Source organism: Esox lucius, chromosome 2 (genome assembly GCF_011004845.1).
Source record: "Esox lucius isolate fEsoLuc1 chromosome 2, fEsoLuc1.pri, whole genome shotgun sequence".
Taxonomy (NCBI): Eukaryota; Metazoa; Chordata; class Actinopteri; order Esociformes; family Esocidae; genus Esox; species Esox lucius.
In genome coordinates, this window is record NC_047570.1 from 36,153,990 (window position 1) to 36,167,246 (window position 13,257).

At 43.3% G+C, this 13,257-nt stretch overlaps 1 protein-coding gene across 1 annotated transcript; it reads left to right on the plus strand.

Annotated features, from left to right (window-relative positions):
• Nucleotides 1-3,641: 3,641 nt before the first annotated feature.
• Nucleotides 3,642-11,730, plus strand: LOC105021101 (annexin A2-A). The gene is made up of 13 exons (XM_013136542.4): nucleotides 3,642-3,698; nucleotides 5,291-5,351; nucleotides 5,834-5,927; nucleotides 6,723-6,817; nucleotides 7,017-7,130; nucleotides 7,709-7,799; nucleotides 7,942-8,021; nucleotides 8,128-8,187; nucleotides 8,649-8,742; nucleotides 8,815-8,910; nucleotides 9,469-9,527; nucleotides 9,963-10,085; nucleotides 10,625-11,730. The coding sequence occupies exons 2-13, from the start codon at nucleotides 5,301-5,303 to the stop codon at nucleotides 10,682-10,684; spliced, it is 1,017 nt and encodes a 338-aa protein (XP_012991996.1). The 5' UTR covers nucleotides 3,642-3,698; nucleotides 5,291-5,300; the 3' UTR covers nucleotides 10,685-11,730.
• Nucleotides 11,731-13,257: the final 1,527 nt, after the last annotated feature.

Consider the following 13,257-nt stretch of genomic DNA (forward strand, 5'->3'; position numbering starts at 1 on the left):
ATACAGGTCATATTTCAATTTCCAAGCTAGTTCTATAGCAAAGGACCATGCAAGAGATTGGTCATAGATCCCCTTGGCTGTGTCTGTTACAGAGTGTACTGCCTGCTTGCTCGCATACCCAGATCACACAGATGTTAAACCCTCCCAGCAAAGGCAGAGTCGGAAATCATGTACTCCTGCAAACCAAGAAATGTGGTCTTGTATTCAAGGTTTAACAAGGTTTATACATTTAACATCAATCCTGCTGCTGGATCACTTTCCTGCTGGGGGGAATCAGGCTCAGATGAACTCTATGGTTTTGGCCAAGACTGCAAGCAACTATAACAAAGCACAGAGTGGCTACCATAAACATAAAATGATTGATAGGATTTAAAGCACAGACATACAGAAAGATAGTCAGATGAATACAGTAGATGATTAGATAGATATAATATTTATATATATACAGTATCTCACAAAAATGAGTACACCCCTCTCATTTTAGATAATATTTGAGTATATCTTTTCATGTGACAACACTGAAGAAATGACACTTTGCTACAATGTAAAGTAGTGAGTGTACAGCTTGTATATCAGTGTACATTTGCTTTCCTCTCAAAATAACACAACACACAGCCATTAATGTCTAAACCGCTGGAAACAAAAGTGAGTACAAGTGAAAATGTCCAAATGGGCCCAAAGTGTCATTATTTTGTGTGGCCACCATCATTTTCCAGCACTGTCTTAACCCTCTTGCGCATGGAGTTCACCAGAGCTTCACAGGTTGCCACTGTAGTCCTCTGGTGGATGTTAGAGACCTTGCGCTCCTCCACCTTCCGTTTGAGGATTCCCCACGCTCAGTAGGCCTGGAGACATGCTTGGCCAGTCCATCACCTTTACCCTCAGCTTCTTTAGCAAGGAAGTGGTCATCTTGGAGGTGTGTTTGGGGTCATTATCATGTTTGAATACTGCCCTGCGGCTCAGTGCCTGAACGGAGAGGAGCATGCTTCAGTATGTCACAGTACATGTTGGCATTCATGGTTCCCTCAAAGAACTGTAGCTCCCTAGTGCCAGCAGCACTCATGCAGCCCCAGACCATGACACTCCCACCACCACGCTTGACTGTAGGCAAGACACCCTTGTCTTTGTACTCCTCACCTGGTTGCCGCCACATATGCTTGACACCATCTGAGCCAAATAAGTTTACCTTGGTCTCATCAGACCACCAGGACATGGTTCCAGTAATCCATGTCCTTAGTCTGCCTGTCTTCAGCAAACTGTTTGCGGGCTTTCATGTGTATTACCTTTAGAAGAGGATCTTTCTGGGATGACAGCCAATTTGACGCAGTGTGCGGTGTATGGTCTGAGCACTGACCCCCCCACCCCTTCAACTTCTGCAACAATGCTGGCAGCACTTATACATCTATTTCCCAAAGACAACTGTGTGTTGAGTTATATTGAGGGGACAGCAAATTTACGCTGTTATACAAACTGTACACTCACTACTTTACATTATAGCAAAGTTTCATTTCTGCAGTGCTGTCACATGAAAAGATATACTCCAATATTAGCAAAAATACTTTGTGAGATACTGTATATATATATTTAAATAGTTGTATAATAGGTAGATCTATCTACGTACCAGTCATTTTAAAACACAAACATCAAAGGGAAGCATTTTGGGGAGGAGCAGTGGGAGGAGAGAGGATGAAGAAGAAAAGGAGGAGAATGTTGAATAGGAGAAAAAGGACATGTTGTGAGGATGAAAAGGGAATGTTTCCTGACAATCTTTAAAAGGAACTGATCTGATCCCAGGTCAACGTCATTCAGAGATTAAGTTCACTGATTGACGATTCAATCACCCGACAGTAGGGCAGTTGATCAATTTATCTTCAGTTCTGCATACAAGGCATGTCTTTACATACAAAGAGACTGCTAAAAGACAGGAAGATCTTGACCCCCCTGTGAACCAACCCTGGTCCATCCATTCCTCTGACTGTGTGAGAGAAAATTATCACCCAGCTGACGGGCAGTGTGCCAACTGGGCTGTGCCTCTGTGCTGTCTAAACAGGAGAAAAGGAGATTTTCCCCGTTTCATTAAGCCATTAAAGTGAATGAGTTGTCAAGTGAAGCATAGTTTATTGGGCTTTAACGTACCTTTTAGCAAATTAGGTGCCCGGTCCCGGACACGGTGGCACCAAGTGGGTTGTTGTGGTTTCCCGATGATTGACTGAAGGTTGTTTAGGGGTTGCCTGCTTGTTTGCGTTGGGTGGAGATTAATTACCGCCAGTCTCTTTTAGACTGTCCACATGACAGAGGGGTTCAATTGAATTATTAAAAATAAATAAAACGAGAAGGGAGTTTGCGGGAGGAGGGAAATGGACTGGGGTGTGTGTGTGTGTGTGCAAGCTCGTGTTTGCATATAAAGCTCTTTTCAAATCCAGACGCCTGTCATGGCATTCTGCACTAAACAGAGGACTGCTTAGTGTTTAGTGTGGGTGAATGATGTGTTGAGGATGGGTCGGTTACCTATGGTGTGATTCATCACCTGGGAGACAGAATGTGGGCCCTTGCCGAAACACAATGACTTCATCACCTGGGAAACAGACAGGATGACAGTGGGCCTGGACGAAACACAAAATTCAGTCCGCTGAATTTTAAAATACTTTGGTCGAAAAACAAATGAAAGTTTGACTTCAGGGTAAAGAAATCAAACTTTAGAAATCACTAATTACTAGCATTCTTTTAGAATTTGTAAGAAATTATTACTTTTTCCAGTAATCCCTGTTGGATGATTCAAGGAATCCAGAGGGGAAAGCTGCAAATCAGCAACTTATTGAATAGTTTTAAGAATGTTTGTCGTGTATCTCAGGCTGGGTAGAAAAAGAGAGCAGCTGGTTATCCTAAATGCTATCCTAATCACTTCATAGTGCACTTCTTTGCTACATAGACACCTTTTTTGGACGTGGCCCCAGGCTTACTAGACATTCCCAACCACTGATCTGGATTCAAACTGGGCTTGAGTCCCGGATCAAATCACTGAAGCACGGATCAAATCACTGAAGCACGGATTAAATCACTGAAGCACGGATCAAATCACTGTAGCACGGATCAAATCACTGAAGCACGGATCAAATCACTGAAGCACGGATCAAATCACTGAAGCACTGTTGAGATGTATTTTAATGGAGACCAGTGGGTTTACATAGCTGTGGTGTGGGGAAGAGGAATGTTGTCATCATGGTACTGGGAGTTGGCGAGTGGAGAAACCAGGGGACGCAGGGGTTTTAATGGCTAGTTCTTTACAGTCAGAACACCATTGCATTCCTGACTTTCCAAATGGCCTGTTTAACGTGACTTCAGTCCTTTCCTGATGGACTCTTTTGAGGGGGTGGGGGGTGATGAAAGTGGAATGTAAGTCAATAGGTAACAGATACAGCCAAGAAGAGAAGGGCAGAATACAGAAGAGAAGTGGGCAGGAGGGAAGGATAATGAGTGAACGATAAAGGGAGAAGGAGCAAAGATCAGGGCAGAAGTTGGCCAAAGCTCTGAGGGAGGAGGAAAGGGGGTGGAAGAGAGGGGAGGAGTTGAGTGTTTGCTCAGGAGTTGGCCGGGTGGTGTGTGAGTCATGGTAGTCTGTGGTATTTAACCGGCACCACACCCTGGCCAGGCTTCATAACGGGACTCTCTCACACGGCTTCATCCTGCTGCACACTGAGGTACGACCAACACCAACTCTCACCTTCACAGACTTTCAAAAGCCTTGAGACAACCTGTGCTCACCAGCAGTGTGTGTGTGTATGTTTGTGTGTGTGTTTGTGTGTGTGTGTGTGTGTGCGCGCGTGCGTGCGTGTGTTTGTGTGGATGTGCAAGAATATGCATGTGTGTGTGAACAGCAGATACTGACTTTTCAGTATAGTCTATACTGTCAGCTGATTATGAGCAACAATCTATTGAAGTACAAACTCAGTTGCTGTTTGAAAGTGTTTTCTGTAATGTTGTTATGTTGCTCACTTGCTGCTAGTTCATCCAGGTTGCTAAACTGCTGATTTCCTTCTTTTTTTTTTCACCAGAGTGTATATTTTTTTTCTTGTTCACACTGACCATTTAGCACGTTTTACAATGTGACATTTGTGATTTGATAGTTTTTTTTTTAGGCTTCAATACTTTATTGAATAAATTGTTTTACAAATTCCTGACTCCTCCCTGTAAGATGGAGGAGGTGTGATGCTGGCTTTCCCCTTCGAACCGCACATCATGTTGACAGCAGCAAGCTGTTAGAAGTTAATGCTAAATCATTCTATATTATTATAATACAATATGTACTGAGGGATATTTTACAAAAAAATTTGGTGGTGAAGGGAGAGAGCATCCATTTTTTTCTCCAGCACAAAGGCAGGATCACTGGAAAAAGGAAGGGTGGTGCTTTTTGTGCAATTTGTTTTCAGGTTGACCCCACACCCCCCCTTACGATTACATTTTGGACTGTCACTTGGAGAGAATCTCCGTTTAGAGCTGTTGCACAACTGCTTACTTCTTTGCTGTTTAAAGTTTGGCCGACCGCTTCACGTGTGGTCTGCTTCGTGGCTTGGCGTAAACGTTGGTAACGCAACCCCAGCGAACTGAGCAGTTGGCCCATCAGTACCGAGGCTCCACGCTGGCTCCCTGACAAACTGTTCTGGAATGTTGAATTGGAGCCACTGGGTCGGTTGATGGGTGTGTCGGTGCAAAGTTTATCCTGGACGCGCACACACACACACACACACACACACCCACACACACTGCTAGTCACTTGGGCTTCAACACCACGTCCTGTGGGTGTCCTTGTTGAGTGGGGCAGGATAAGGTATGATTCATAGTTTCTGGTAGATGTTTAAAAAAGGGAAAGGAAATGAAGTTTGCTTTGTTTCCACCGCCTTGTTTGGGTTGCCATGTTATTAAATACTCTTCATCCCCGCCATGGTGGAAATTAGAGCATCTGTTTCATAACGGATTTTCTGTAAAAAAGAATTAAAGGGAACCCAATGGTTTTGGTTTTGAGCAGGATCACCTCCCTGTGTGTTTATGTAAACATTTTGGACATTGTATTTCAATTCATAAATCAGTCTATGTCCGGACACCCCTCGTCTCTAAGGAAGTGACCTCCCTGCCATTGCCAACATCATAAATGAGACCTCTATTTCGTTTCCCCCGGTAATAAATCTGTTTATTTGAGCCTCTGGGGGTTGCTGCCATGGCGATACAGTTTGGTCGTCCTATAGTTGCTTCGCCCAGCTAGCCAGTGTGTTCACACGTATTCACCTTTTCACAGGGATTTCACTATGGCCTTGGTTTCAGAGTTCTTGGGCCAGCTGACGCTAAATTTTGGAGGGGTGAGTACTTTAGTGCTTTATTACTGCCAGCATCAGGTAGCGTCATGCAATATGACAGAGGTGTCAAACCGGTTTCGTGGAGGGCTGTAGGGCTTCACTCTTACCATGTACTTGATTGATTCATTTGGTTTGTAATTGGTTAGTTTCCTCACCTGGTTGTTTAGGCCTGAACTGGGAACCATTTTAAAGGAAAAACCAAAATCCTGCAGACACATGGCCCTCCGTGGAACCGGTTTGACACCCCTGCTCTATAACATTAAAGAAACATAGCAGGATCTTTAGCACTATATATTCAAACGGCATAGTAGGACTATCACTTTTATTTACAAACTGGGTGATGAAGTGCAAAATGAATTGGGACCCCATGAGCACCAAATTCATCACTAATCTAAATTAAGTAAAAACTCTGTAGGGAAACTTTGCTAATGAAGCCTATAATCTGTCACCGATCATAAATCTGTAACATAACTGTTCCCCTGTAGGAGAGTGAGCCCAAATTCCCCACGGTGGTGGCAGCTGATAATTTTGATCCAGCCAAGGATGCTGCCAGGATAGAAACAGCCATCAAGACCAAGGGTGAGAGAATCACACTGCTGACCAGGGGTTTGAGCCCCAGTCACAATGATACCTCACTAATATTTTCATAGTGCTGTTACACATTTGGTAAAACGTTTTCTGAGGCAAAGAGTCAATTTAGGAGGTTTAGTTTGAGACAATACGACACTGCGTTTTGTTATGCTTGGTTTAGCTACGCGACTTTCAAAGGTAATACTCACCCTTTCCCAAGGACCATACTCACGACAGACGCTGTCCTCCCAGTGAGGGCGTGGCAGACTAAAGAGTGAACCCGGGAGTATCGTGGCAACAGTAATTACAGAGGAGCCCGTCCAGAGACATAGTCTTGCTGTGGTAGTCTCTGTGGAAAATTCCACAGCATGTGAGCACTGTGGCGGAACTCGTCATTCTGAGTCACTTTCCTGTCTGTGAGGTCCTAACATGAGTTCACCAACCACACAGCCAGGGCCATCTCAATCAGGGCATGCCCATATAGGTCACCACTACAGAACCCCTGGAACTTACCGCAGTCAGTGGAGCGTTGCCGTACAAAACCCTGAGTTGATGCCAGTGTGGTCACCCTGAGTTGATGCCAGTGTGGTCACCCTGAGTTGATGCCAGTGTGGTCACCCTGAGTTGATGCCAGTGTGGTCACCCTGAGTTGATGCCAGTGTGGTCACCCTGAGTTGATGCCAGTGTGGTCACCCTGAGTTGATGCCAGTGTGGTCACCCTGAGTTGATGCCAGTGTGGTCACCCTGAGTTGATGCCAGTCTGGTCACCGTGAGCTGATTGTCTGTCGTTCTCCTGTTTGCCAGGGGTGGACGAGCAGACCATCATTGACATCCTGACCAGACGAAGCTACTCCCAGAGGCGGGATGTCGCCTTCGAGTATGAAAAGAGATCCAAGAAAGTGAGGAAAACATTGTTTTGGTTTTATTTCCCTCTGTAGAAGTGAGCACCTTGTCCTTCCTGTGTTCCACCTATGTTGGTCTGATACCCATTTAATGTAGAGGTTTTCTGTATTCCACGTTTGGTCTGATGCCAATTTAATTTAGCGGTTTTGGTTCACAGTCTCCCTGTGCGTACTGAATGTCTATGTTCTCCTGCAGGATCTGATCACTGCTCTGAAGGGAGCTCTGTCTGGCTGCCTTGAGGCTGTGATTCTGGGTCTGATGAAGAATACAGCTCAGTATGACGCCACAGAGATCAGAGCCTCCATCAAGGTAAGGACCTAAAGGTCTGCTGTTTAGATTTACATGCCAGTCATTCAGCAAAGGCTCTCAGCAGAGGCTATCTGACTTACAGTTAGTGCATACATTTTAAGAAGTTATGGTACTCCAAATGTAAACTTGAAAACTAGCTGAATTACAGATTCTCAGTTCTACTCTAAACTAGAACAGATGTGGATTCTCATTTCTACTTTAAACTAAAACAGATGTAGATTCTCAGTTCTACTCTAAACAAGAACAGACGCTGAGTCGCTGCTGCCCTCTTCTGGTATAATAGCTGAAGTGACATATTCAGACCTACAGAGGTCTATATTAAATTGGCCATCTTGTTGTCGCAGGGATTTACCTGCACAACTCCAAAATGTCCACTTTAAGACACTAGACATGATTTGCACCTATAAACATTATAACCCATAAATAATCCAGATTTCTTGCTGGATTATTTTCTTTCTGTAGCAAACTGTTTCAGATTAAACTAGATGGGTTGGAATGTCTTTCCAACCCTGTACCAAAATACTTCCTGGGACTATTAGGCTGATTGGCTAGCTAATACTCTAGCATGGTTCCTCCAGGGTCTGGGCACCGATGAGGAGACGCTAATTGAGATGCTCTGCTCCCGCAGCGCGGCTGAACTTCTGGAGATCAAACGTGTCTACAAGGAGAGTAAGTTAAATTGCACACACGCGTGCAACAGGCAGCTGGTTGGACGTTTTTTCTCACGATTTTCCCTGATTTAACGTGTAAGTAATTGGGGTGACGTGATAATGGAGGTGACGTGATAATGTATGTACTACGCATTCTACAGTGTTCAAGAAGGATCTAGATAAGGATGTGGCCGGAGACACATCTGGGGACTTCAGAACGCTGCTGCTGGCCCTGGTCCAGGTAAAAGTCTTGAATTACTGCTTTTCCAGATGAGCAACTACACAAAAACAACAGTGTCTGTTTGAACAATGGCGTTAACGCCGGTGTCACTGGTGTGATTGGACAGGCCAAGAGAGATGAGCCCTCAAACATCGTTGACTACGAGAAGATTGACGATGATGCCAGAGTGAGTCAGACACACAGATGTGAAGGTCTCCTGGCCACTGCATCAAGCTTCTGCTGCTCACTGCTGAGCTGCCAAAACTATCCTCACTATTTAGCTGCACTCTCTCTCTTTCTTAGCCCCTCCCTCCCTCCCTCCCTCCCTCCCTCCCTCCCTCTCTCTCTCTCTCTCTCTCTCTCTCTTTCTCTCTCTTCCTATCTCTCTTTCCCCCTCCCTCCCTCCCCCCCTCTCTCTTTCTCTCTCTTCCTATCTCTCTTTCCCCCTCCCTCCCTCCCTCCCTCCCACCCTCTTCCTATCTCTCTTCCCCACTCTCTCTCTTTCTTTCCCTCTCCCTCCCTCCCTCCCTCCCTCCCTTCCTCTCTCTCTCTTTCTCTCTCTTCCCCACTCTCTCCCCCTCCCTTTCTCCCCCCCTCGCTCTCTCACCCTCTCTCACCCTCTCTCACCCTCTCTCTCCCTCTTGGCAGGCTCTGTATGAGGCAGGAGTAAAGAGGAAGGGCACTGATGTAGCCACATGGATCAGCATCATGTCGGAGAGGAGTGTGCCCCACCTCCAGAAAGGTATGAAGAATGGCACAGGGCCCAGGGTGGGATTTGAACCCAGAAATCTGATATGTTTTGCCTCTGCTACAGTGTTTGACAGGTACAAAAGCTACAGTCCGTACGACATGAAGGAGAGCATCAGGAAGGAGGTCAAAGGTGACCTGGAGAAATCATTCCTCACCCTGGGTAAGAGTACAGCTGTCCCGTATAGCCTGTTTATAGCAGTGGTTCTCAACCCTCTCCTGGGGACCCCCCGAGCCATCTCACAGTTTAGTTTTTGCCCAGAACTAGCTCACCTGATTCAACAAGTAAGGGCTTGTTAAATGTATTATTGATTCAGGTGTGCTAGCTCTGGGATACATCTAATAGATGGAATGGCTGGGGGTTCCACCACGGGTCTATAGGATATTTAAAAATTTTAAACATCCATAACACATCTGTAAAATATTTGTATCAACTACATCTCCTATATCTATGAACAGGTTCTGTTTTTAACTAAAAAAGGTTCTGTTTTTCTATTATCACTCACTGACTTGGTTGAGGGAAAATGTACTTTATAAGCGCGTCTGATTAACACTGACATTTTAAATATAAATCTGCCGTCGTTCATGAAAAACAAGTCTTATTACTAAACAGACAGATCCAGAGAGATCAAGAGGCAGATCCAAAGGATTGCCGGAAAGAAAATGAACGCATGCTATTTAAATATGCTCCCTTTCTTTTTTCCTTGTGTTACTTATGCAGTGGAGTGCTTTGAGAACAAACAGCAGTACTTTGCTAACAGACTGAGTGAAGCAATGAAGGTAATTAATTTAGAATTAATGTATTATTATTCATACACTCACTTGCCCCCAACCACTTCCAATCCAGACCCATTCAGAAGATACTGTCGAAATAGTGATTCAAAGAAAGACCTCACAGGGGAGAAACTTCCCATGGGAAAATCATATCTGACTTGCATTCATTTATTGTACAGGGCATATTTATCGTTGCATCATCTGTTACATGTTCGGGAAAAACAGCAACACAGACAACCACCATATTTAAGAAAACATATAGCTAGCCCAAAAATATAGCTACAGCGTTTCAAATGGATGTATTCTATATGGTGACAAACTACACAGATGTGGACGGGAGCCTTTCACCATATGGGGGGCTGTGCCAATGGGGGGGCTGTGCCAATGGGGGGGGCTGTGCCAATGGGGGGGCTGTGCCAATGAGGTGTCTATGGTTTGCAGGGCAAAAGTGCCAAGGAGAAGGTGGTGACCAGAATCATGGTGTCTCGCTGTGAGGTTGACCTCATGAAGATCAGGACGGAGTTTAAGAGACTGAACCAGAAGTCCCTGTATCAGACTATCGCTGTGAGTACACTTTCTTTACGTGCCTTTACATGCACCCCTCCATCTCTGCATCTGTCTCTATCTCTTTATTTTCCTCCCTACCTCTCTCTTTCCTTCTCTCTCTTTCTCCCCATCTCCCCATCTCCATCAATCTCTCCCTCAATCTCCATCTCACCTCTCTGTCCCCATCACTCTCTGTACCTCCGTCTCTCTCTCCTTCCATCTTCATATTCTAGCTTTCTCTTACCTTCTCTTACGGTCTTTCAGCTTCCCTCTCCTCATGTCTCAGCCCCTGTATTTAAAGTCCAGCCAACGTTACACCCATGTTTTACATGTGGCCTTGTATGTAGGTTTTCTCTACTCATCATCCCCAGTTTTAACTGAGACGTGATGGCACGCGGACTCAGTGTAGACATAATCCTAAACCATCCCTGATCTGCCGTGTCCTATGCATTGACATAACTTGTTGACTTAACTCCTTTAAGTTCCAATTTGCCCAAAGGGCTTCAGAAATGTGTCACTGTCCTAACCCATTGTCTGTTCTGTCCCCCTCCAATCAGGAACACACCAAAGGGGATTATCAGAAGGCTCTTCTGAGTCTGTGCGGAGGAGATGACTAGACCAACTGTCACTAACTGTCGCCTTGTCCCATGAACCCTCTGGAACAAGGCTTAGGATAAATTCTGTTTCAATTCAGTAAACTCACAAAGTGAATTTATCCTCATTTAACGATTTGTCAAATCATTCTGAAACAAATGCAGGGATTGAAAATGTAATTGACCTGGACTTTGGGTGGCCGGTGAATCCTATTAAGAAATCATCTCTATTAACAAAGGCACAAGGCATTTGCTGTGTCTGAGATTGCATCTTATTTCCTAAAGCGCAGGATTTTGGGGATTTTTGACTAGAAAGGTGGAAGATGTTCAGAAAGTTTCACCAGTTCCTAGTTTAGATGCCTGTCCAAAAAAAGTTTTTACAAAAATCATGCTTTTGGGTCCTGTAATTTCTCCTGTAAATCACTGTGGATTAAAAATGTTAATCACTAGAAAGGGAATAGGGTGCCATTTTAGACACAGACATTAATAAGCACTGGTGTCTTCAGCCACCGTATTGTACAGGCTCTCAACAACCAGTTCACCAACAGTGTTATCATGCATTCACGTCATGTCTAAATGACCAGTGAAATCCAGAGAAAATTCTAGGAACATTCACATGCTCTGAGCTAAGAAGGAACGAAAAAAAAAAAACGCAAATAAGCAATTTTAGGCTACCAAGCTAGTCCAACTAGTTTGTCCTACTACATAACATGTTGCTCTAGCTAGCGTTTTAATAACTTTTGTTATTTGGTGCTGATAAAGAACAGACAGTATATGTAAATAACATAAACACATTCCTGACTTCAATCAAGAATATACTGTTCTTAAAAAAGAGGTTCACATACTTTTTTCAGAGGATCACATACTTTTTTTTCGAAAGAAAGGTAGTAAAATATGTTTCCCATATGATGAGAATGCGGGGTTAAGGTCAATATTTAGTTTTGGATGTTTAAAAACTGACTGCATACTAGTTTTTATGAATCATGACACACTCCCAGAAACACCAGAATTGACAGTAAAGGTTTTTCTGCAATGTTTTTTAATGAAATTAAAACATGTATGTTAAAATGTTTTATCTCTTTATTTGTGTTTTTTAAAAAGTCTCTCTTCTCAAGTAAATAAAAAAATGTGACCTTCCGGTTTTGATGCTTGGTTCATCAAATGTATATCTCCTATAATCCCTCTAGAGGGAGCTAGAGTAACACCACGAAGCACTGCTTCCTCAAAACCTGGCCGGTTTCCAGTAAGAGATGGAGCTTTGATATGACATGCCACTTAAATTGGATGATGCTGTAAGTGCCAAGGGCAGCTTCACAGTTTTGTTTAAACTTTTTTATAATTGGGAGAAATTTTTAAAAGACGACGTAAAATGTAAAAGTCAGGATGCGAATCTAAAATACAACCTTATGCTTATTTATAACTGGTCATATTAATTCTAATAAAAACACATATGTCTACTTAAATGTTTTTAATAATTAGAATATCATTTTCAGGGTTCAGTGAGTCGTTTTTGAATACTTTAAGATCTATTAGGAGACATTCATCCCTTCAGACAATTTTCAGAACTGGAAATTAATCTGAAGAAATATTAAATTAAATATAAAATTTCACTGCACTAGACAATAATAATATACATTGAATTTTGATTTGTGTTAAAATTGTGACCCAAAGGCCAAATATTTTTTACATGCATTTGCAATGCCGACTCAATCCCATTCATCTCCTTGCTCTCTCTGTTATTTTAATTGAAGAGGCTTATTTAGATTTTTTAATCGTTCGTGTGTTTTGCTTTGTTTGTTTGGTGCTAATTTTTTAATTAAAAATGCTAATTTAACCTCCAGCAACATGCATTTGCATAAGAGGATAGAAAACAGCTTCGGTATCGCTACTTTTTCTGTTTAGTTTGAGGTCTCACAGGATCGCAGAGATCCGACATCCTGTTGACAAGGCACTTCTTCAGGAAAGGAAAACAGGAGCGAGATGGAGAGAGAGAAATGGAAGAGAGATCGAGGGGGAGGAATAAGGAGAGATGAAGGGAAAGAAATTGAGAGGTGGAGAGTGGGAAATAGAGATGAAGCAAGAGAGGGAAAAAGAGGGTGGAAAACTGAAAGGAAATATGTTGTCCAATAATAATAAATACAGTATATGCTCACACAACACAAATGAGAGATAAACAGAAGAGAGAAAGAAAAAGACAGGGATAGGGAAGAACAGAGTGTGTCAACGAGAAGGAGGAAGTGTATAGAGAGGACCTATAATTGGTTGAGGGGTTTGTAACACTGAGGTGTCAGGGTGTAGCTGGGACAGAGAGGTATCATTAAAGAAATGAGAGGTGACTAATTTCTATACCATGAAACGCTGTAATGTATATTCCTCTCTCTCTCTCTCTCTCTCTTAATGGGTATAAAACCCTCTGTTTATTGCAAATAGGCGAAAGAAGTACCGCAATGTTTTCATAAACACACAGCCTGTCTGTCATACGGTCTGAATACCCTCACTGAACACAGTGAATTAATCTAGAAAGTCACATTGTGGTATATAAGGACGTAGCACAGTTGGAATGCCCTCGCTAAACCCAGTGACTGTCCATAGAAGGT